This window comes from Lissotriton vulgaris, chromosome 5 (assembly GCF_964263255.1).
Source record: "Lissotriton vulgaris chromosome 5, aLisVul1.2, whole genome shotgun sequence".
NCBI classification, from domain to species: Eukaryota; Metazoa; Chordata; class Amphibia; order Caudata; family Salamandridae; genus Lissotriton; species Lissotriton vulgaris.
The window spans coordinates 218,848,271-218,874,176 of NC_141693.1; the positions used below are offsets into that span (position 1 = coordinate 218,848,271).

At 43.6% G+C, this 25,906-nt stretch overlaps 1 protein-coding gene across 1 annotated transcript in view; it reads right to left on the reverse strand.

Moving 5' to 3' along the window:
- Positions 1–25,906, reverse strand: part of FKBP15 (FKBP prolyl isomerase family member 15) — a 384,455-nt gene that overhangs the window by 133,916 nt on the left and 224,633 nt on the right. Inside the window, exons 18-19 of the mRNA XM_086921201.1 lie at positions 11,125–11,219; positions 10,494–10,596 (exon numbers count right to left, since the gene is read on the reverse strand). Of these exons, the coding sequence (XP_086777327.1) occupies positions 10,494–10,596; positions 11,125–11,219 (198 nt within the window). The remainder of the gene's footprint in view (positions 1–10,493; positions 10,597–11,124; positions 11,220–25,906) is intronic.

Below are 25,906 nucleotides of genomic sequence, written 5' to 3' on the forward strand. Positions count from 1 at the left end.
ACTTGAAAAGGCATGCTTCAAAGTATATGTGAAGAAGTTGGCATTGTTCTCTTGACTGAATGGGGTCCAAATCCAAGTCGAAGAGCTCCCCAAGCCTTCCAAAGTATTTGCTATGAAGCAAAGGTCTTTAGGAGGGTTCTTCCCCCATTGAAGTTTAGCTGCATGCTTAGACCTCACCAAAATCTTGTAGCGGTTCTGAAATCACACCCAGCAAGCACTTCAACAGAGGAAAAGAGCCTGCCAATGCCAGAACATCAACAGAAAGAGCAGGAGTGGGGTTGACCAGCGTCAAGGATGAGCTGCTGGACAAAACCAGTATAGGATACCCTAGGCTTCTTTGGAGCTGCAGGTGTACCAGGAGTAGATAACAGTCAGCGTTGCTTGGAGGAGGATGCGCTTTGATCAGGGTCAGTTCCAGGAAACAGAAATGATATGGCTTTCCATATAAAGGAGGCAACATTAAAACAAATGATAGAGACTTCCAGAGAACATAGATATAGATAAGCATTGCTTTGATTCCTGCTGTTTTTAAGCTAAAGACAAGGGTTTGAAATGGAATTCTTGAATCTGGTATAAAACCTACAAAGAAGGATACGATGCACTGTTGTTTGGGTAGATCTTCCATCGCTTGGGCATTTATCAGCTGCCCCAGGTCATGGTTTCATTCTTGGGAAGGCTACTAAAACAAACTATAGCCAACATTAATCAAGTCAAGACAAAGTGATGTTGGGTGTTATATCTAAATGTTCGGTACCTCAGGAGGCCCTCATTTTGTGCTACAGGGAGGTATCTAACCACTGAGGATTTAATACCATCATTGACAAATCTGGCATCAACCATCTTTTTGAGAAATAAAATGTTGTATTCTCTTTTACTATAGAGTGTTATACAATCAGGTTCCTTCAACATTAGAGAACCATTCAGATGGAATACCTGTCTGGAGATATACAACAGTCACAATATTCTGTGTGTGTTATCTGCGTTCAGACAATCCCTTAGGATAGCTTTTGTAAACTTTGCCTCTTTTTCTCCAAGTAGAATACCACAACTGGACGGGCCTAATTGCTAGTATATCTTGCATAGTATATCTAGTATAAGCCCAGTGTGCTATAAAGGCTGTTGTAGATTGTGGTGTGCCAAGCAAACGCAAATTAAATATATTCTTCTGTGTGTATTATGGAAGATTCAACGAAGCCCCATAACCTACTCTCTTATGAAGCTGCAGATACATATTTGGCTCTAGAGATTGAGACGATCTCCTGAATTGGTTTGCATCCTAACAGTGGCAAACCTACAAATGCCCTTGCAGGCACATGCCATCTTTAACATATTTTCAATGTTCTTGGACCAGGAGTCGTTGGAGGTGAAGAGAATGCCCAGATAAAAAAATGAAGTGACTGTTTCAATTAGTGTTCCATTAATATGGTGAGCCCGTGATTTACAAGCTCCCTTTCTACTGATCATTATGTAGGTTTTCTTCAAATTTATTTGAAGATCTATGTCCTCCATAAAGTTTGTGTAGCAATCCATCAGTCTTTGCAGGCCATTGGCGCTCGGTGACAGGAGGACAGAATCATCAGCATAGAGGAGTACTGGGACTGCCCTTCCTTCCACTCGTGGAGAGTCGGTAGTCACTTCCTGGAGTAAATCATCCACCCAGTTTTTAAACATAGAGAACAAGAAGGGTTCCAATACACACCCTTGCCCGACTCCTCTCCAAATACTAAACGGAGGTGAGCAATCATCATTAGGCCCATAATGCACGCTGGCTGATCAATTCCTGTACAACTATGACAGTAAAACACTTTTTCTGGTGGAGCACCCATTAAGGAAAAGGTTTGCCATAAGATTGAATGATTTACCAAATCAGAGGCACTAGATAGGTCAACAGAACATAAGTGAAAATGGCAGGTCTTAACCCCTATGTATTTCCATATTAGAAGATCTAAATTAACACACTGCACTACCGTTCCCAACCCCCTCTTTAACCCGTATTGTGAGTCTGTGGGGATTCTTTAAGAGCCCCTTTTAAAAATCGGAGTAATCAGTGATTCCACTTAGGTTGTCAGGATAGAACCATTAGCAGCAGCGTTCAAATCTTAAGGCAAAATAGGAGCCCATAGATCTGGTAAATATTTATATATGTCAACTGGGACTCCATCTGGTCCAGCTGCTTTCCCGCTGTCACTTTTCTCTATAATTAAGATTAAACAAAAAAGAATCCACTCAGAGATGTGGTCGTGGTCCCTAAGATGATGGGGAACACACAGTGTTGTTTATAATAAATTTATTTTCTTCCTACGAGCCAGGTATTTTTTAACTCCACTTTTTTCACCTCACCTCACTTACTCACTCCTAAAAACACACACCCTCACATAGTTCACTACCAAGTGCTCCTACGTATCCGCAAGTCGTAGCACGCCGCATCCCGTAGAGGGGTGCGAAGGCCCCGATGATGAAGCATGACACCAAGGGGCCTGTTGGTGTGTGAGGGGCATTTAAACAACACTGTGTGTTCCCCATCATCTTCGGGACCACGACCACTTCTCTGAGTGGATTCTTTTTTGTTTTATCATATTGCCAAGGGAGACCGAATCCACTTGCCCTTCTCTCTCTCTCCCCCTTCTTGGTTACATTTACTTTTCTCTATAGCCCTTGTGACTTTGTCTTGAGAGATCAATAGTGAGTAGTTCCCAATATGGGATGCACATGTTTGACTTAGGGACTTGTCTGAGTGGGCTGGTTTAGATGATGGGTTGAATATATTAGAAAAAATGATCAACTCATGCATGTATCAGTACATGTGAAGCTAGGTCAGGAGCTGTGCTGTCAGAAAGGGATAATTGATTGTCTGCCAGAATAAAAAACAATTATTTGTGGCCGCAGTTTCTTCAAGCTTTGACCAGGCCTCCTCTTGTACCTCCTTTTTCCTGGCGGCCAGTGCCTTCTTGTATTGCCTTTTAACCACTTGGATGCTAGGCGTTTTCCCCCTCCTGTGCAGGAAAATGCCATTTTAGTGGCACCATGACCAGCTCAGCTCGTCATCAGCACACAACACCCGTGGGTGATGACGAGCTGAGCTCGTCATCAGCATCAAAGGGGTTAAGTAGTGCATCCAGGGAATGATCTCTTGGAGATGCGTTTAAGGCACGTCGTAGCTTTCATCAAGCAAATCGATCCTTCTGGAAAAGCCAAACCAAGCAGAGTGGGAGGGGTGGAAGCAACCAAACTACAGCATAATTCCTCCACCCTGTCCAAAGCCCAGGTCCCAAGCAATTAGTCGGGTGGTATTATTCCTGATGGACCCCACTGGTGAAGCGCAAAAAGCGTGCTTTACTTCCAAGTGTACAATCTACAGCCCCATCACTTCTTTGTCTTACCCATGTGTGCAACACAATGCTGTACCTCCAACGGCCTTGCAAGGCCCAGAGTGCAATGACACATTCACCGCAAAGTATATAGATAAAATAGTGGATAGGCTCAATGAGACTGTAAAGTTACTTTTGTCGCCAATTCTCAAATGCCTAGGGGCTTTAGACCAGAGGTTTTCTTCCTACAAGGAAGTAACCCACCATCCAACTGCAACGCACTCAGGCCACCTGGCCACTCATCCGCTGCTAGTAATTTGCTGGAAGAGTCAGGTGGTGCAAGACCCTCTAACTCTGCTGCCAGGACTGCAATAAGTGCAAGGACTTTGGGTTGCTCTTCACGGTCAGATCATACCACCCTTAAACCATCCAGCAGCCATGTGGATGGGGTGGGCAGCAGGAGGGATGCGGACAGCGGTGCTCGACTTCCACCACTTATCCCGGCATATCAGTTGTTTCTAGGGGAAGGAGAGAAGAGCACATAGATATTGCCAGCGATTGTGACCCTCACTATGTTACACTTAAACTCCCCCAGCTGCTAGCCCATATGTGGTGGTCATGGTGAACGTCCTATCCCTTTCAATAAATTTCAATAAATCCTACGGCCAACTGAAAAACAAGGTAATTCACTGGCTCGCTCAAAAATGTACTTTCCCCTCTCCGAAGCTGATAACATTTGAATGGTTTGCAGGGTAAAATGGGTTGGCATGTCCAAAAAGAACTTCAAAGGCGAATGTGTGGTAATTACTCTTAGATACAAAAGTCTGGTCAATGATCTATTAGCCAAATATAACTTGATATGTGCTCCTCAGAGCACCATCAAGCTACTTCAACTTTATTTATTTTTTACAGGTGCCTATAAAGCAACATCAGATTTGTTAGTGAATTCCCATGCGCAAATCACTTTTCCATCCCAATTTCTGCCCCCATTTACACTGGGAATCGCTAAGCAGTTTTGTCCGACCTTACCGAAAACGACTAACAATACTCGACCCAATCCATACTCACCACACCTAGCTCTTATATCTGTGACACTCCACATGGATGGTGAGGCTCCGAGAACTGTTCAAATGATCTCCCCATGACTCCTCGGAGTAGCTCCTTTTGTGGCAAGGTCGATATAGGCCTTGACCCAAAACTCACAATCTCCATGGACGATCTTGTCCTATTGACGCAGAATCCTAATTTGCCATTGGTCTCTTCTGCTATTGTCATATGTCTAGAAGAATTTTCAGGTTGGCCAGATCCCCCCCCCCCCCCTCCCCCATCAGCCCCCTCCCCCCCATCACTACCTTGCTCGATTCGGACATTCAAATGGCATGTGAGAGGATTACTTACTCTATTAATGACCTTCTAACACTGAATGCCAGGACCCGTAAGTTCGGCCGGCAGGGTTGGTTCAATCATTTTTGCTCACTCTCACGAAACCTATTAATACATAATTTGCATTGCAAAATTGCGAACAGGTCATAAAAATCAATGTGCAAATTTCACCCACTATTTATAGCCTGTCTGTACATAAACCGGTCACTTAATTAGAATATCGAGGACACTTTTTGCACCCTGATTTCCTCACTTTACTCTCTGGCACTACCAGATTGCTTTTTCTATCATACAATGAGACAAACAGGACTGTCTCAACCAGTGCAATGCTCCTGATACAAGTAAATTCAAAGAAACCCGTCCACTAGATAAGCCCCTGAATCCCTTCAATTTGTTGTGGTAACATGCATATATTTATTTACGATCTCCGCCTATGATGCCTACCCAGGAATTAGGCCCAATTCAGAGATTAGTTGATAGGGCACTATATCACAATGGCAACAGAGACTGGCATGCCGCCAGGTTTTGCCAATGGAGTAAAATATACTCTTTTTTGGAAAAATAAACATTTCTTTAAAGTTTGGTGTATGAGTTGGTCATTGGTGACGGACGCTTACACCAAACATTTAAAAAACACAATGGTGGATGGAATCCAAACTTTGAAATGGCTTTGTATGAACTGCTTGATGTGGGTTCATAAAAACTCAGAGGTTAGTGCAGGGCTGGTAATGAATTCTAAATTTGGTAGGTAGAGTAAAGCAGAATGGCAGACTTAAAGTCCTCAGTAACCCTCAGTGCCTTTACTCCATCCGCCAAACTCTAAATCGGCCCCTTCGTCTTTTCTTCATTAGATTATGTTTCCATCTCTACTGTCTGTTTATGCAATGCTTTAAAATTAATTACTAAATTGGAGGGTGTTTGTGTTACTACCCCAGAGATGTACAGACATCCACACAAAACTAACCTTGCAAAATGCACCCTATCCTTGCAATAATCTCCATTTGTATTTCAAATTTTTTGGGAAAACAAATTTTAATTCATTCCAATTCGGGTCATTTTTGGTCCCATGGATTTTGGCTTCAAACTGAGCAAGGTATGTTTTATTTTATTAACTTGTGCTCATCTGAAATAGCACAAAGCTGCTATTCTGGGATTTTTACACAACTGTCTAGCTGTCCTCTGTCCACTTCATTTTGGAAGCTGGAAGAAACTATGTATGATTTTCCCCAGGATCTTTGACCATTAGACTACACTACATGTGCCCAGTACTTTGGAAATGTTAGCACTTGCATAATTTATATATGCTTAAACAATGGATTGCCTTGCCTTTACAAAATACTGTATCAATTGAATTGATTTTTGGATCATTGCCACATCTGTGATTATACATATAATTCATAAAAACCCTTTTGAGTCGGCACACAGCTTCCTTTTGGGGGCGGGGGGTTTACTGTGCTACTTTGAAATTGCTAACTGGGGTGGGCTAATTGAATCTCTTGTCCATGTTCCAAAAACTTTACTTCAATATATCTCCTCTTATCATAGACCTCCTGATAAAATATTATGTGGATAGAAGATAACCTAGAGTATATGGCGAACACTTTTACAATGCAATTGTTCTGCATGTATACTACTCATAGTGAGACTTTTGAAGGTCACATGGGTGTTAGATGCACATGTTGTACAGTTTTGCACTTACATATACCATGATACAACCTAGATGGTTGCCTCTTTCATGTGTGTGCTGTGTTTCGGCTACAGATCATATGTATTGTAATAGTAATTAGATCAAGCCTTCAAAACGTCTTTTGCTCTGAGCTCGAACCCTCATTGCAAAATGTTATGGCAATGATTGGGAGGGGACAGATGGAGTTCAGGGGGTGTGGCTTATGAGGTTATTTCAGGGTACTTTTTCTATAGCTCACAAATCATATTAAATGTGAGACTTATGAAAGAGAAAATGTATCAAACAAAAACAGAAACTGGTCAACACCACTGCTCCCCATAACTGAGAGAATATAACCCACCCTTACACTCCTGGGTCCAAATGCAACTGCACCTGTGGCACTAATGAAAGCAGCAGCTCTAAGTAGCAGAACAGGCTGTGTCATGTGCCTCTTTCACCCTTCCACCACCATGCCTGATCAACATTCTAATCTTGAAAGAGGCTCTCTTTGCCTTCTCAGAAAAAAATGATCTCCCACAGGCTGCCCTCCAACTTGCAGCAACGGTGGCCTCGGCCCTAATGCTGGAAAGGGATATCATCCCCCATGCACCGTCTGCAAAGTGAGGCAGCCATATCTGTAATGTGGTGGGCCGGTCACCCCCGGACCTGCTTCACTTATGATAGCTATTACCTCGCAAAGCAGGCTGTTTATGCCCTTTTTAATAAACATTGGCCCCATCCTACCCAGTCCACGCCCCTCCATCTCTCAGAGTCCAAGCTAAGGTGTCTCTTCTGCTTCAATGTTCCACTCCCTAGGGTCAAGCAACACTGGCACAGCAAGGGTGCATTGGCCATAATGCAAGCAAGAAAGGATAGTAACAGAGCCACAATTGAGGTTTAGTTGCCCTCTCACACCACTGGGCCATGGCACCATTGCATCTTCAGAACCAATGATACGTTTTCTCTGCTCACTCAACTGGGCCATCACTACTAGGCCTGAGGCCCAAAAGCAGGCTGTCTGCCCTAGTGAAAAAGGGATCAATGCCCCAAATCAAATCTGTATTGCTTGGGTCCTGTTCCCTACAGAGCAAGAGCCATCTAGGCACTATTTATAGAAAGGGAAATGGTCCCCAGTACCCTTTATAATAGTTAAACAGCCATAAATGAGGTGCTGGGGACCCTCACATTCCTGGCCAGTGCTACTGCACCTGCTGCACTAATGGTAATAATGTCACTTGAAAAAAGAAAAGAAAGGGGAACAAAGGTAAGCCACCAAATCTCACCCCCTTCCTCAGGATATCTCTCGCAAGAAGCGCGTCGCTCTTACTGCCCCCTGCACTGCCATTTGCTTGGCGGCATCCATGGATCTCGCTCCTTTCCTCTTATGCCTGGGATGTCAGGGTTCATCCCATCAGGGCTCTGCATATGAATGAGATCCAGCATGCCTCATCCCTTCCGATCTTTTGACTCCCCTAAAAGGGCATCTGCATGTAAACAAAGGTCTAAGTGAGGGGCATCTACAGGGTCCGACGTGTCCATGCTTTTTTAATTTTACAATAACAGTTCTCATACTTTGTTTAAAAAACAACCGTACCTAGACAGTTAATGCAGACCTCTAGGTGCCTCTGGCTGAAAATGAAAAGTGTGCCATGTCTCTTGTGCTGTGAAGCGGAGAGTAGGACAGAGAACTAAAGAAACAGATCTTCTCACCCAAGGACCTGCTTCCTAAAAGCAATCTAAATGTGTGCAATTGGTTAATAAACACATCCAAAGGCTGCTTGAAAGTCTGCATAGTCTTTAATTGAGTCACTTGAAGTTTCATAGTGACAAAAATATATATTACTTTTGAGAGGTAACGTAAATGGACCATCGGCTGTGTTCTGCAATGCATTGTTTTAATAGAAACTTATAAACATGTTTGCACTAGGTACAGCCTGATTACATATTGCTAAAGTGAAAGCAATTGTTGTTATCTTAAACACTAGATCATTTTGTGGCGGCCTATATTAAACTGTGTGCAATATATTTTTAAAATGACTGGCATATTCACAGTGCTTTCTGTCAGACAGGAACCCTCACTGCACACCCAGGATTCATTTCCATAGCTGCCAAGGTTTCAGATTGCTTATGTATGACATTTTCATCATTTCAGTGGAATTATGAGTGACATTCAACGACTGAGTGACACTTTCTCGCGCACAGTATAATGTCACCCATGGCACAGCCCACAGCCTAGGTCGGAGCCCTGCTGCTGGGCGGGCGGCAGAGGCACAATAAATCAAACCGAGATTCCCTGCCTTAGCCAGCCTGCGCCTCCCTGTTTAGCAATCAATCAAATTATTGGCATGATCAGATCAGGATCAATTAACAGAGTCTGCCCAGTCTCTCTGCCTCGTGGGACCCGAGGCCGACTACAGGATGTGAGAGGGGCCCGTAGTTTAGACTGACCCAGGTCTTGGCAAGTATTTAGAAGGTTCGCTTTGTGGCTGGACATTCACATCCGTTTGATACTATGGTTTGTGCAGGGGGTGCTTTTTTACATTAATTAGGAGGGTGCATGGTTATATGTTTCGGCCTTCAAATCACTTAAGTTCGTTTGGCTTTCTGTGATAACAGGATATTTCTAAGTCATAATGTTTTACACTAGCGCAACCTTGTGTCCTTTAAAAAACAGTACTCGGAGGTCAGCTTTTATGCTTCTATCCCAGCAAAGCGAGTAACTTGAACTACACCGTTTTATCACACTTCAGGAAAAGGTTCTTTTGCGTGACAATCTCAGGCATTGTGGTAATGCGGAAAAATTACCAGAAATGCATTATTCTAACGTGAGATGCGTGGCACTTGACATGGCTACAATTCTGTGACTCTCTGGTCACACAGACACCTGCAGTGATGGCATTAACAAATTGAGGTTTCGCAACCTTCTCCTGTATAGTTTAACCTGTATTTATTTTTATTTTCAGATGTGTGAGTTGTCTTATATGCAGTAACAATATGAAAGAACAACAACATAGTTGCAGAAAGTTGTGTTCTTATTAGCAATGCCTTCGACCAGTAACCACACTCACTGACTCAGTGGCGGCCGCCACAATTATAGGGTGGTAGGGCGGGTGGGGGGGATCACGAGGGGGGGGGGGGGGGGAGGGAGTAGAGGGGAGGGTATTTAGAAATAATAGATGTTAAAAAAAAAGTACCTTTAGCCACCAGCTGCCTCTAGCATCGCGTTACACTGCCTCTCCTCTTCCAGGGTCCTAGCAAACTCTGGGACAGACTCCCATCTAATCCCTGTGCTGCAGAGCAGAGCGGGGATTGGCCAGAGTGGGCAGGAAAGACGCTCCGCTCAGGCCAGGGAGTCTGAGGGGTTTCTCCAGCCTGGCTGCTCAATGCAGCTGGACTGGAGAAACCTAAGTGTGCATGTGTGTTTTGGTCAGCCTGAGACGGCCGGCCAAACACACATGAGCACTTAGGGAGTGCACGTAGAACTCCTCCTCCCATGCCCCGCCCGCCACTCCCTACAGCACTGGCTAAGAACCGGCAAATGCAAAATAAAATGATGCAACAACAGTTTTATTTTACAGGCCATCTTCATTTACAAGTGATTGCAGAGGTATTTGCACTCCCTGGGAACCTACGGGGTGTCAGGGCGTCCCACTGTTTGAAGATGTTTGAAATAGACTCTTGTTGGCCTATGTGTATTTGCTTTAACCTCATTGAGATTGGTGGCCTGGAGTGACTGAAGCCCTGTTGTTTCTTTCCTGTTGTCCCTTTGAAGACTCTGCCCTACTCAACAAGAAGTCGGAATGTTAATTCGTAATACAGTTACATATTGTTAGACACTGCCACTAGTTAAAACAGATAACTGGATTTAGCAATATATTTTTAACTTGCACTTTTGATCACTCCGCCATTACACGTTGTTTTCCCTCCTATGTTCCTGTAAATGAAATCTGTAACTATACACATCATGGGACCTTTTCACATGTTTAGATATGTATGTGATTAAACAATACACTTATTTTAATTGTTGGGCCTCTATAACAACACTTTTTTCAAACAAAATGTGTTCCTTTTTTTACTGAAGCCAAAACAAAACTGTTTTAACACAAACGTAATATAAAAATAAATTAAGTGCATACTTTTGCTTGCTCCGCATGCAGGACTCGTGCCTGGGTGTTCTCGGTGGATGATATCAAAGTGTCATTCCGTTTCTCCATTAATAGGTTGCTTTGTTCCACATACCTGGGATATAATCGTAGGATAAACACAATGTGAAAAGGCTGGATAGGATTGCAAGTGTCTCCAGAGAGGCGACAACTGGCAGAACAACATGCTTTTTAACAAAGAACATATTTTATAACTTTCTTTCTAAGACCATAAATAAACATTTCCTTATTTATCAACAACTGTGGAAACTATATTAGAATTTATGGCTTCTAATTCTTTTCCACTACTCACCGTCCTATTACTCTAGAAACCCAAACACCAAATACAAACACATTGAGAGCCTCCAGAGATGTAGTAAGACAGCACTTTTTCAAAGAAATGTCCTTGTTGACTTATGTTCATCCAGCCAATTTCATGATGGAAAAACTGTGTGGCTCTCTCTTCTCCTCAAGGGCATTCAACAGCCATCATGTTGTTTTAGTGAGACACTCTTTGCTATCATGGTTTGTCAGCACTAATATTGACCACTACACAAACTAAAAGGCCCAGTAGTGCTGTCTTTACTACCAGCCTCTCTAACAGATGGATTCTGGGTGGCCCTACCTCTGATTTCGCTGGATGAGTTCAGTGATCTTCTCGTTCTGCTCCTCAATACGATTACTCTTCTCAAACACCTCATGTTTCAATCTCTCATTCTCCTAAAACAAAATTGCAATGGTCATTCAGTTCACCTTCACACATCTTGCCACTATTGCAGTGAAAGGCTCTCACACTAAAACTGCATCCAACATGGCTTTGTTACAAGAGTTCTGGTTATACAATCCGCTTCAGCACTGTGTCAGGTGGGAGCAAGAGCCCTTTATTCCTACCAAAGTTGTGTTACATATCAAATAATCATAATAATGTACTTACCTATAGAATTGGATTGCAGCTTTGTAGAATTACATGCAATACACTCTTTTGGCACTTAGTATTTGGTTCAGGATATTAACCTTTTTCCATCTTCAAAATCTTTCTTTTGGTTTTGGCTGTGTATTAAATGACTTATGTTCACGCCCTTGAAGCTTGTAATGCATCAGGACACAGACACCACCTTAGAGGATGTTATTTTATTAGCTGTTGCAATATGACTCCGTGTACTTGTGCTAAACAAACATATAAGTGATTATTATTTTCACTACTTTACAGCATACAGTGAGGTGGGAGGGTTACATGTAAATCTACAACATAACTAATGCAAGGCAATTGATACAGGTAAGTAATGATTTCCTTTTGGAGCATGTCTGTTGTAGATTTTATTTATTTATTTTTGTAGTTTGTAGAGCGCTCAGCTACCCCCGAGGGGGTGTCCCGGCGCTAGAACCTGAACCTCCAGGTGCGAAGAGAGGAGCATGGAGGGAAAACAGCAGAATAAAAATCAGAGTCCAGAAAAGAGCCAAGTTTTGAGTCTGGCCCGGAAGATGGATTCAGAAGGACAGAATCTAAGATCTATTGGCAGAGCGTTCCACAATTTTGCCGCGATAACACTGAACCCTCTGCCACCCATTCTAGAGAGTCTAAAACGGGGAGAGATCAGTAGGCGGAGGTCATTGGATCTCAAGGATCTGATGGAACGGGATATTGAGACACGTTTTTTCAAGTAGTTGGGTCCGAGGTCGTTGATGGCTCGGTAGGCAAGGGTAAGGATCTTGAACTGGATACGGCTGGATTACATGGTGTACATAGACTTACAAAGCTGCAGTCCCCTGCTTTAAAGTGACGGCTTGAAGAAAGTAGTAGGTTTTTTGGAACGTTTGTGAAGAACAAGTTACTTCTCTTCAGAAACACCTTATCTAGCAGAGACTCTATCTACCTTCAGAATCCTTACCTTAGAATTTCCCCAGATGCCAAACTGTAGCCAGAAGATTTTCGAGAAGTACCCGATGCGTTCTGGTAGGTGGCATTATTCTTCTAGGTGTCGGCGGCATTTTCCATGCCGGAAGCGACATGCACGGTCCCCTATATAGGCATATATGTCAGTTACTTTTTAGACTTTCCACGCAAGGAACGAGGAGCCACGATGAGCACTAACCCCAGGTGTGACAAACTAAGGCCCTAAAAAGGGTGCCCTTACACTCTAATCGGTTCGCATGAGTGGAAAGCATGGGGGGCTTGATAAGGACAGTACAGCTACATAGAGTCTCTACCAGGTAAGGCATAACCATAGGTAAGTAACTTGTTCATCTGATAGAGACTTCTAGCCACAGATTCCTTACCTTAGAATAGATACCCAAGTAATACCACCCCTTATGTGGGTCTGTGAAGTCAATTAAATTACATAGTCATGCAGGACCAAACGTGTATAGTGGCCGTCACAATGGACCTGACTGTCCAGGCAGTAGGCCTTGGTGAATATGTGCAGGGATGTCCACTTTGCTGCCTGACAGATGTCCAGGACCAGGACACCGTGGGCTAAAGCAGAGGGTGCAGCCTAGGCTCTGGTGGAGTGAGCTTGCAAACCCTCAGGGGGTTGCATCATGGCAAATGCATAGCATATGTTAATGCACAGAGCGATCCATCACAAGATGGTCCTTTTCAGTATCGCCTTCCCTTTTATGGCTCCTACATAGACCATGAAGAGTTTATCACCCACTCAGAATTCCTTCCAGCTGTCAAGGTAGAACAACAATGCTCACTTCATTTCCTCAGCATGCTCTACTGCTATCTCTCCCTCAGCTTATTCCTTTCTAAGGGACACACCAGACACTGATGGGATCCAGAAAGCAAAATAAGAGGAGAAAATACATTTGATCAGTTTCTTATATGATTTTAGGGATGTGAGATAGTTTAATTTGGTAGATGCAATATACCTCATTTTTGCTGAGACATTTAAAACTTAATACTTTAGGTATTTTACTAGAGGGGACCTAGTTTCAAGGAGCGGTGAACTGCGTCACAGAAAAAACATTTAGAGTTACACAGAGCCTACGATTATATTCTAAATGAGAGCAGTGTACACAGGATATTAATGCAAGACAAGGAGACATACATTATATGAAGCCTGGTCATTACTAAAATCCTCAGCAGCAATAATGAAAATTATTAATAAGTAAAAGTGATGTTAAACAATAAAATGCCACTGCATCAGAACTACAGACTTTTTATTGATACTGTTTTAGTGTCTGAAGATAAATCTCATACTTTCTCCTGTATTCTTGATCTTTTTTTAAAACCGATTTCATGTTGCTCCAGAAGGTGGTAGCACTCTATAAGGAATAAGTTACTTACCCTGTAAGCATCTGTTTGGGGCTTGTAGTGCTGTCAATTCTCATGCTTTCCATACTCCTGCCATCAAGTGTTGAGCTCGTAAGCGTGCTATTTGTTTTTCTTCGAATAAGTCTTTCACATCACACAAAATAGTGACCCTCCTATGACTCGTTCATGAGCATTGCATCAGCTTTATTGTTAGATTGTTTTTGGCACAGCGGGTGAGAATAAACATGGAACATGAGAAAGGAAAGAATAGATGACCATGCAAAAGAGAAAAGAAAGTTTGCAACAACCAGAGGCTTCTAGAGAGGAGGATTGGCATGTGTGTATCTACAGCATTACATGTCACAAACAGATGCTTAAAGGGGAAGTAATAATTAGAAAAGGAAGAGAGAGACCCCTTTTACCAACCAGGGGAGTAGAGTACTGTTGACAAAGTTATCCCTTGGCGGACAAATGATTCAAATCCTGAAATTTGATTTATCTACAGCATTGAGTATCACACAATATTAACCCATACATTGAACTCTTGCCTAATTTAAAATATAACCAGTCAAAGTCTAAATTAAAATATTAAGAAGTATTTTTATTAAAAAACAGAATTTTGTTGTAGTGTTTGCAATTAAAAAATATTACCATAAGGTGCACAATACATAACACAATTCATAGCAGCCTATTCATATGTCATACAAGAGAAATTTATCACAAGGTGCATAAAAACAATATTTACAAAACCCCAGAGTATACAAACAAAGGGTTCAAATGTGGAAATGAATAAGCACACATTTATAACCCTATACCTATCTTGAACACAAACAAATGAAACAGAGAGACAAAAGATAGACAATTCAATTTGTCATTCAACAACACATCAGGGTCAAAATATTTTTCACAATTAATCCCAGTAGCACGTATCTTTAGGGTATCTTGAGGATTGATTATTGTCCCAGGGATTGTGTCAGACAATGGCTGTGACTCGTTTCGATGGCTTGAGCTTATTGTTCCATCTTTTTCAAAACAAGAATAGGTCTCTCTTGTTTGGCACTGGTTGGTTGCCTGCTGATATTACTCCTTACAACATTTTATTGCCGTCTTGACACTCCGCTTTCATTAGGCATGCTCGTCGCTTTTAATTTTGCGAATCTCATGAGAGAAAAACAGCCTTGGTTTTTATTGATTCTTGTTACTTGGCTTCTTTCTCGTTGGAAATTTCATCTTTAAAAAACACCTTCTAGGTTTATCTTAAAAGTAATTGTTTTTATGCTTTACAGTGCCCTTTAGTTGTGTTCAATACTCTTCTGATGGTCTTCTATCTTTGTTATTTTTATTCTTTTATAGCCTCGTTCGGCCCTTTTATGGTGTTAAAATTTTGGGATTCCTCAGACTGCTCTAAATCCACAGAGTTTTCCCCTCTATGGTGTTTGACATGAGCTTAGTCCAGTTTTTCTCCAAGTGGCGTGCAGTGCGTCTTCCTCGGGTTCATTTTTACTGAAGATGGCTTCCCTGTTCACTTGTACTATCTAGTAATTGGACTAGACAGCACAGGGACATACCTGCCCATGCAGACATGTCCTCATATGTAATATAATGCACCCTGCCTTAGGGGTGTATTATATGTACTGACTTTGGCATGGCAAACTGACTATGCCATGTCATGTCATGTTCTCACACATGGTTAGCACTAGGTCATGCAACCTGCAGTGGCTTTCGGCATGGAATTTGTATGGGGGTCCCGTGGGATGGCATAATACATGCTGCAGCCCTTAGGGACATTCTTCAGTACCCATGCCCTAGGTACCAGGGACACCATTTACTAGGGATTACAGGGGTGCTTGACAATTTGACCATTATACCTTGCTTTAGGGAAAGAGCACTTAGCAGGTATCCAGTGTGCATCAGTCGAAAAATATCAGTACCAGTGGCATAAAAGGGGGGGGGTAAACCATGACAAAGAGGTGCATTCCTAGAATTATTTTCCTCATTAGAAAAACATAAAAACTCCTGTCTTTGTAATTTACCAGAGGGTTTCTTGTTGCAGAGACCTAAGATGCATTCCAGTGCATCCTAATATGGGATGCACTGTAGTGCACCATCTCTCCCCTTTTATTCCATATCAAGATACCCTCTGGAACAACGGCAATAGTAAATGATGGGATTTTATGGTCACTCAGGGGAGTATCTACTATATTCAGATCAGATAGTAAACCAAATGTGGGGTTACTGAACTACCCTTTTACTACTAAGAGTGATATATCTTTATCCAATCTTCTATTTACAATAATAACTTTATTGTCCCTGCAGGATTCTAATAGGAGCGTCCTCTTATTTTTTCTAAATAATGACGGAGAGATAGATATAGGATTATTTAGGGCTTCTTCACTTTCTCTATCTGAAAACAATCTTACAGCATGACAGGAGATAAATGCATTACAGTCTCCTACTATAATTACATTGTTAATGTTTTCTATTTCGGTGACTGCACTTTTTCACAGTTTTTCAAGAGAATTGCTCTTTGATCCAGGTGGAATATATATATTAGCAGGCAAAAAGGCTTCCATTAACATCACTGCTCCTATGAAACAATGTACAGTGTGCTAAATTAGAAGAGTTTCCTGTTTTGTTTTGTTTTTGCCGGACAACTAATTACAGAGAAATTATCAGATTGCAGGGCCCCCAAGTTCCAAGTCACCTGGATGCAGATAATATAGCATTTAGGGATTTCAGGGTGCAAATCTTTTGAGACTTAGATGTACAACCAGCTAAATTCCAGTTAAGGACTTGAATGCCTTTCCTAAATGGGCTGCACAATCTTGAGACGTAGATTGATTACTGTTTAGAGCTTCTGCTAACCAATTCCATTTAGATACTTTATCTACTTCATTAACCACAAGGGGGGATTATTTTGTCCTAGGAGTGTGACAGATCTAACCCCTAATCCTAATGAAATGACAATTAATGTTGCATTATTTTACAATTCCACCAGAGACATACTGCAATACTCAAGAGATGTTCTATCTACCTTACCACAATGCAAAACTGGTTTTGTTGAATTCTATGCTGCAAAATGAGGGGGATTACATCTATATCTCTGCTGAAGAAAAAGTAACAATTTTCCAATATCAAATTAACAATTACTTTTGAGTTAAAGGTGACCCTTGTTCTCTGTTCAACAGAAGCATGGTAATTTCACTAACAAAATATCCTAGCATCATCCTTAATGGCTCAAATTCTAACATACAGTTCAGGAAAAGGAAATGATTTATAAAGGTAATTTAATCATCAAACAAAACAATAAAATGAAGTGTCAAAGGCATACTTTCATTTCAATTTCAAATCTGCATAGTTGCTGTGGACATTGTACATCTAATAACAGATGATCCAAAATGGGGTTAAAAACCTGAGCTCGGATCGAAGGTAGAACATGAAAGGTCCGATACATCTTCATGATTACTTGGTTGGGGATCACCATCACCAGCTTCCAATATAGCTTTCTTGAAAGTTAAGTCTTTAGTGTGAATTGATTTAGTAAAACATGGGAGAGCTGAGATGACATCTGGAGTCCCCGATTTATGTTCTTGTAGAATTACATCAGAAGAAAAGGAAAATGCTACTTACCAGTATGCATCTGTTCTTGGCATGTAGAGCTGCAGATTCGTACACTTAGCATTAGATCGCCACCTGGTGTTGGGCTCGGATGATTGCTGGTTGTTGTCTTCTTGGAGAAGTATTAGTGGTCACGATATAGGTGACTCCTCCCTTGGACAATACTGCGCATGGGCATCGGCTCCATCCTTAGATTGTTTTTCGCCATGATGGGAAATGATGGAGTTAGTAAAGATACAGTAAGAAAAAAAGGATGTCCATGCGTGTGCATCTAATTAAGATGAGAACTGGAATGGATACAGATCCTGGGAGGCGGGAGGGCGTGTACGAATCTGCAGCTCTACATGCCAAGAACAGATGCATACTGGTAAGTAGCATTTTCCGTTCGAGGCATATGAGCTGCAGATCGTACACTTAGCATCGATTGTGCAGCAGTTTCTACCCTAGCGGTGGTCGCCTGTATCCATTGCAGTAGTTTGAAATAATGTTCTAAGGACAGCCTGGCCTACTGCAGTTTGCTGCTTGGCTTGCACATCAACACAATAGTGTTTAGTGAAGGTGTGTGGTGTAGACCATGTTGCTGCCTTGCATATGTCCTCTAATGGTATATTTCCTAAGAAGGCCATAAAGGCTCCTTGCTTGTGAGTGGAGTGTGCTCTAGGAGGAACAGTTAGTGTGCATTTAGCTTTCTGATAGCATATCTGTATGCACTTAACAATCCACCTAGCAATCCTACCCTTAGAGATAGGGTTGCCTTTGTGTGGAGGAGAGAAAGATACAAACAATTGTTTTGTCTTTCTAAAGGATTTGGTTCTATATATGTAGTATAGCAGAGCTCTTTTAACATCTAACATGTGTAAGGCCCTTTCTGCTATCGAGTCTGGGTTTTGGAAAAACACAGGTAACTCTACAGATTGGTTTAAATGAAAAGGTGTGATCACCTTTGAAAGAAATTTTGGATTAGATCTGAGAACCACTTTATTAGTATGTATTTTAAAAAATGGTTCTTGTATAGTGAACAATTTTATTTCACTCACTCTTCTGAGAGAGGTGATGGCAACCAGGAAGGCAGTTTTCCATGTCAGAAATTGCAGTTCACATTTATGCAGAGGCTCAAAAGGGGGTCCCATGAGTCTCGTAAGGACCAAATTTAGGTTCCATACTGGAGAAGGTGGCAGCCTAGGAGGGATTATTCTTTTTAATCCTTCCATAAATGATTTGATTGCAGGTACCCTAAAAAGAGACAAGTGTTGTCTGTTTTGTAAATAGGCTGCAATTGCTGAAAGATGTAGGCGTATGGAAGAGTATGCCAAATTAGACCTTTGTAGATGTAACCGGTAACAAATGATATCTTGGATGGAAGCATCCAGTGGATCATTGTGATTATGTTTGCAATATATTGCAAATCTTTTCCATTTGGCGGCATAACACGCTCTAGTAATGGGTTTTTTCGCCTCTTTAATGATATTCATGCAGTCTGGTGGTAGGTTAAGATAACCAAACTCTAAGACTTCAGAAAGCCAGATCGCCAAATTCAGTTGGTTCAGGTCTGGGTGTCTGATTTCTCCATGGTTATGTGTTAACATCGAGGGTGTGAGCTGTAACTTTTGATGTGGAACCAGAGAGAGATGTAGTAGCGTGGTGAACCACGGCTGGCATGCCCATGTGGAAACTACTAGAATGAGCTTGAGAGACTTATGTTTGAGCTTGCGCACCACTAGTGGAATGAGGGGGAGAGGCGGAAAAGCGTACGCAAATCTGCCTGACCAGTTCATCCATATTGCATTGCCCTCTGACCTTGGGTGTGGGAACCTGGCGGCGAAAGCTGGGCATTTTGCATTTTCGTGGGTGGCAAACAGGTCTATGTGTGGGTGCCCCCACTGTTGGAAGAATGGTTGAAGAACTTGTGGATGTAGTTCCCATTCGTGAATCTCTTGTGACTGCCGACTTAACAGATCCGCTATCTGATTGTGAACTCCTGGAAGGTGTTCCGCTAACAGATATATGTTTTGAGGAACGGCCCATCTCCAAATGCTCTGTGCGAGGTGGGGCAGTTGCAGAGAGTGTCCCCACCCTGTTTTTGTATATAGTACATTGCTGTCATTGTCCGTCCGGATTAAGACAGATTTGTTCTGTACTTGAAGTTAAAAAGGTTTTGAGTGCTAAGAATATTGCTAGCAACTCTAGATGGTTGATATGCAACAGCTTTTGTTGGTTGTTCCATCAACCTTGAGTCGTGTGGTGTAAGAGATGGGCTCCCCATCCTGTGAGGGATGCGTCTGTTGTGAGCATTATTTGTGGAACAGGCTCGAGGAACGGCCATCCTCTTGTCAAGTTTTTGGTGTTCCACCATTGCAGAGAGCGATGCGTACGGCTGTCTACCAACACCAGGTCTGTGAGCTGACCTTGAGCCTGATTCCACTGTTGTGCTAGACACTCTTGTAATGGACGCATTTGCAGTCCTGGATGTGGCACTATGAAGATGCAAGATGCCATCATGCCTATTAATCTCATGAACACTCTTGCTTGGAGAGACTGTTGGTGTTGAAAAGTTGAGACTAAGGCTTGAATGCTCTGTATCCTGGCTGGACTGGGATACGCTAGAGCTGTAGATGTGTTTATGGTAGCTCCTAGGTACTGATGCACGTGCGAACTTTGTGTAGTTGATCGTAAACCCTAAGTCGTGCAACAGTTGAATTGTCAGCTGAGTGTTGTACACATTGGTGGAATGATTTGGCTTTTAGGAGCCAATCGTCCAGGTAAGGGAAGACGTGTATTTGTTGTCTTCTGAGATGTGCTGCTACTACTGCTAAGCACTTCGTGAACACTTGTGGAGCTGTTGTGACACCAAATGGAAGGACTTTGAACTGATAATGCTGTCCTTGTATTACAAACCGTAGGTACTTCCTGTGAGCAGGATGTATTGGGATGTGAAAATAGGCGTCCTTTAAGTCTAGTGTTGAAAGGAAATCGCCTTGTTGCAACAGTGGGAGCACTTGTTGCAGAGTGATCATATGAAAATGATCTGATTGTATGTAATGGTTGAGGGGCCTGAGGTTGAGAATTTGTCTCAGTGTCCCGTCCTTTTTGGGAATTAGAAAATACATCGAGTAAACCCCCGTCCCCTGTTCCTCTAATGCATGGGTACTCTCAAACTTTCTCTCAGAGGCCAAATTTACAGTGTGGTTTGTGTCCGAGGGCCGCAAAAAAAACTGTGGCCATGAGGTTGAACACAGGACCCTGCAGCGGACCTCTTCGTCCACTGAGCCACCAGACCTAGCATACACAAATCCCTCCCTCCCTCCCTCTCTTTCTCTCTGTCTCTCTCCCTCCCTCCCTCTCTGTCTCTCTCCCTCCCTCTCTTTCTCTCTCGCTCCCTCTCTCTCTGTCTCGCTCCCTCTCTCTATCTCTTCCTTCCTCTGTCTCCCTCCCTCCCTCTCTTTCTCCCTGTCTCTCTCCCTCACTCCCTCTCTTTCTCTCTCGCTCCCTCTCTCTCTGTCTCTCTCCCTCCCTCCCGCTCCTTCTCTGTCTCTCTCCCGCTCTCTCTCTGTCTCCCTCCCGCTCTCTCCCGCTCTCTCTCTGTCTCCCTCCCGCTCTCTCCCGCTCTCTCTCTGTCTCCCTCCCGCTCTCTCCCGCTCTCTCTCTGTCTCCCTCCCGCTCTCTCCCGCTCTCTCTCCGTCTCCCCCCCTCCGTCTCTCCCCCTCCGTCTCTCCCCCTCCGTCTCCCCCCCTCCGTCTCCCCCCCTCCGTCTCCCCCCCTCCGTCTCCCCCCTCCGTCTCTCCCCCTCCGTCTCTCCCCCTGCGTCTCTCCCCCTCCGTCTCTCCCCCTCCGTCTCTCCCCCTCCGTCTCTCCCCCTCTGTCTCTCCCCCTCTGTCTCTCCCCCTCTGTCTCTCCCCCTCTGTCTCCCTCCCTCCCTCTCTCTCTCTTTCTCTCTCTCCCTCTGTCTCCCTCCCCCCCTCTCTCCCTCTGTCACCCTCCATCTCTCTGTCTCCCTCTCTGTCTCCCTCCCTCTCTCTTTCTCTCTTTCTCTGTCTCGCTCCCTCTCGCTGTCTCCCTCCCTCTCTCTTTCTGTCTCCCTCCCTCTCTCTTTCTGTCTCCCTCCCTCTCTCTTTCTGTCTCCCTCTCTCTCTCTCTCTCTGTCTCCCTCCTTCTCACCCTCGGTCTCCATCCTTCCCTCTGCCTCCCTCGGTTTCCCTCTGTCTCCCTCCCTCCGTCTCCCTCCCTCCCTCTGCCTCCCTCCCTCCCTCCCTCCCTCTCACTCCCCTGACTCTCCCTCTCTCCCCTTCCCTTGCCCTCTTCTGACTCTCCCTGTCTCTCCCTTCCCTGACTCTCCCTCTCTCTCCCTCCCTCGCCCTCCACTGACTCCCTCTCTCCCTCCCTCGCCCTCCCCTGACTCTCAGTCTCTCCCTCCCTAGCCCTCCCCTGACTCTCTCCCTCCCTCGGCCTGCCCTGGCTCTCTCCCTCCCTCGGCCTGCCCTGCCCTCCCCTGACTCTCTCCCTCCCTTGACTGTCTCCCTCCCTCGCCCTCCCCAAGCTGAAGAACACATTCACCTATGCAAAAATGTAAAACATGACAAAAACCAGAAACGCGGGTTATAGAAGTATAATGGTAAATGATTTAAACATTGCAAGCATAAATAAGAACAAAGCACTGCTCAAAGATTGAGCCCTTATGTTCTGGAAACAATATAAAGCCATTTTTAGAAATTAATCAAATTAAGTTTGTTTTTGAGAACTGAACAATTAATTCCAGTCGTTCTTCTCTAACGTTGTCAAACAAATAGGCCATAGATTGGGACTTGCAGTCTCTATACAAATATGAAGAATATAACATACATGCCGGTTTAAATCACACACAACTTCACACTTGTTTTTAATTGTGCTCGGAAATTTAAGGAAGCTAAGCTTTACAATTGCAAAAAAGGGTTGAACGAAATTGCAAACCTGAGGCGCCTATTGATGAAAAAGGCCAAGCTTCAAGAGCAAGATTACAAAGCATATGTGGGAAGAAAATAGACAGAGTACTCAGAAATCAGAAGACCGCATATTTCCGTAAACTGAAAAGGAAACCGTACATTTACTTGAACGGGAAAGCCAATAAAAAAAAAAAGAATATGAGTGAAGGCAAGAGAGAGTTAGCAAAGGCAAGAGTGAGTTCGTGAAGTCAAGAGGGAGTTAGTCAAACAGTCATTAACAAGGGCTTTCCTTATTCTTCGTTTTTGATTTCATTAATTTATTTGCCTGGTGCGCACACAGCCGCCACGGAGCGCTTCACACGTCTTTAAAAGACCATTACCTTGTTAATGAGGCTTTGTTCTGTTTCACCTCTTCTGAGGCCCCAGCAGCTCCACTCTATGGCTGGAATCTCCCGGCCCCCATAGAGCAGAGCCTCTCCTCTGGTACAATATCTGCAAGGGCCACGGGCCGCCACCGAAGGCTTGCCGGGCCGCTGGCGGCCCGCGGGCCGTACTATGAGTACCCCTGCTTTAATGGGACTAGTTGAATAGCATCTTTTTGTAGAAGTGCTAGGACTTCTTGTTGAAGCAGAGTCAGGTGATCTGTAGACATAGGACGCTGCCTGGGTGGTATGTTTGGGGGGGTTGCTGTAAGTTCTAGGCAGTAGCCATGTTGGATAATCGGTCTTGCCCACCTGTCTGTTGTGATGGAGTTCCAGACAGGCAGGAACTGTGTTAATCTGCCCCCCACAGGAGTGGAATGCTGTTGGGGGAGCAGAGGGAAGTCACTGTTTAGTTGTGGAGGAGGAGCGATTGCTGTTGTTACCGCATCCTCTTCCTTTGTTTGTGTTTGTGTTTTGAAAGATGTTGCAGTGTCTGCTCCAGTCTGCTTGGAGCCTCCTCTATAAAAGGAGCGACGAAAAGAACCTCTAGTCTGTGTGGATTGTAGAGCTCCCATTGACTTTGCCTTATCCGTGTCTTTTTTCATTTTCTCCAGTGTAGGGTCTACTTCTGGACCGAATAACTGGTTTTGGTTAAAGGGCTGGTTCAAAATTGTGGTTTGCACCTCTTGTTTGAACCCGGAAAAGCGTAGCCATGCATGTCTCCCGAGTATCACGCTAGTATTTACAGCTCTAGCAGCTGTGTCTGCGACATTTAGTGCACAATTTATTGAGGCATTTGATATTAATTTGCCTTCTTGAATAAGCTCAGTTGCCTGATCCTTATACTGATCTGGGAGGTGCTGCATTAGTGTTTCTATTTGGTCGTAATGAGCCCTGTCATAACGTGAGAGAAGGGCTTGTGTGTTGGCAATGCGCCATATATTTGTAGCTTGTGCAGCAATCCTTTTACCTGACGCATCAATAACTTTGGATTCCTTGTCAGATTTTTTCGGTTCCTACAGAGGTTGCTTTTGTCGTTTTGCCTTAGGAGCTGTTAGTGTCCTGTGGCAAAGTTCTTGGTGCCGAAGGTGTTACTTTCGGTTTGACAGGCGCGTCCGAGGGCTTCGGAACCTCGGGATCCGGCCTTGCGGGTGTTATCACCAGAACGGCAGTCTTCAGAGTGGAAGCTGACTTTCCATCTTTATCTTTGGAAGTCGACAGCTTTGGAGCCGAAGATTATTTTGATTTCGGTACCGAAGGGTCTTTTGGTTTCGGCACCGAAGAGTCTTTCGGTTTCGGTGCCGAAGAGTCTTTTAGTTTCGGTGCCGAAGAGTCTTTTGGCCTCAGTGCCGTTGGAGGTGGTGGGATCGGCACGTGTGGTTTGCTCGGTGCCGAAGCACCTGAAGGCGTAGTTGTCTTCCTCGGAGCCGATCTTGAAGTCTGGGCTTTAAGAGGGAGCGCTTGGTCTCGACTGGGCGCCTTGGGCGGAGTGCTGACCTTCGCCTTTGGCTTGGGCAGTGTATGAGGTGCAGGGGCAGAGGTACTCACGGGTTGACGTGACGGAATCGAGTCGTCCGAGTCCTCTGCCTCTGATACAATCTGGAGATCTGGCGAATCATCTTCTTCTGGAACGAGCAGAAGCTCGTCGTCGAAGATATTTTCCGGTGCTGGGGCATATCTCCTCATTTTGTGACGACGGGCCCCCACGATCCCGGATGGTCTTCTTCGATCAGAAGGACGCACAAGCTGTGCAGGTCGACTCGTTGTGATCCGGCGATAGACAGAGGTTGCAAACCTCGTGATGATCGCTATGCGGGAATTTTTCCTGGCATTTCTTTAACGGAATTCTTTCCATGTGGTGTACGCCGCACGGCGTCGATAGGCCTACCGGCCCACTTCGATGACCGGAATGGAAGTTATGGCGTCGAAAAGCCTTATCTTCGATGTCGAAGGTAGTTACTTGAAGATTGTGGAAGTTTTTCGCTTTGAAGTTGCTGGAAAAGTTTTTCTAGCCGGAGCGGAGAAACTTTCATCCGAACCCAGTGGCGGAAAAAACCAATCTAAGGATGGAGCCGATGCCCATCCGCAGTATTGTCCAAGGGAGGAGTCACCTATATCATTACCACAAAGACTTTTCCAAGAAGACAACAACCTGCAATCATCCGGCCCAACACCAGGTGGCGATCTAATGCTAAGTGTACGATCTGCAGCTCATATGCCTCGAACTGTTATTTTCCTTGCTCCTCTTTTTTTTTTAGCCTTTGACATTTTCTTTTCAAATTCTGTTTTTTCACTTTTTTCTTCAAACTGTTAATTAAGTATTGGGTTTTAGTTGCAAAGTCTTTCTTTTTATTGAAAATCAGAAAAGAGGGAAGGCACCTAGCATAGGCACAATATTCACATTACTCGGCGATTCAGGAACCTTAAATAAAACTTCTAATAAGAATGACTCTAGTTCAAAAACTCTCAAATCTTTCTTCATGCCGATGTCAATGGCCTTTGACCAGAGGCAACCAACCTGAACGTTGCAGACTCTTAAAAATATCTCTCATCTATTTCCTGTCTCCATCATCTCTACTTTATCTGGTAATTCTTTAAGTATTTACTGCCAAAATATAAAGGATATGATATGAATTGAATGTAGATTATGCAAGCAAATTCAGGATAGAGGATAAAATTTGTTCCAGACAATGAAGTAATTCTGAGCATAGAAGAATATCCCCAGGTAAATTAAAAGATGCATACAAATTATGTTCCAATATTACAGAAGTCTTGGAGACGGAAAATGAGAGTTTACTTGGGGTGCTACAAAATAAGGAAATTGTTGTTTTCTGGGTGGATAAGGATAGAGTTGCAGGAATTGTAAGATTCATGTTTGCACTTGTGGGTTCATGTATAGACAATTTTACTGGGGCAATATCCGGCAACGTATAATCCATCAACAGTGTATCTGTTGATTGAGCCTTTTCTGGGCAAATCTTACAATGGAGTACTAGGTGTGTTGTAAGGCTGTTTCACTAGAGAATTTGATTTCATTTCTTCAATACTTTCCACTGTTGATATATTACTATCCTAAGTTGGTTTCAGAAAGTAAGCTGGGATAGTAGATAATTTCTTCAACAGCCCTATGTGGTGCGATTTATTTCTTAGGGGATTTGATCTTGTTTTTTGACAACTTCTAGCTGAAATCAAATA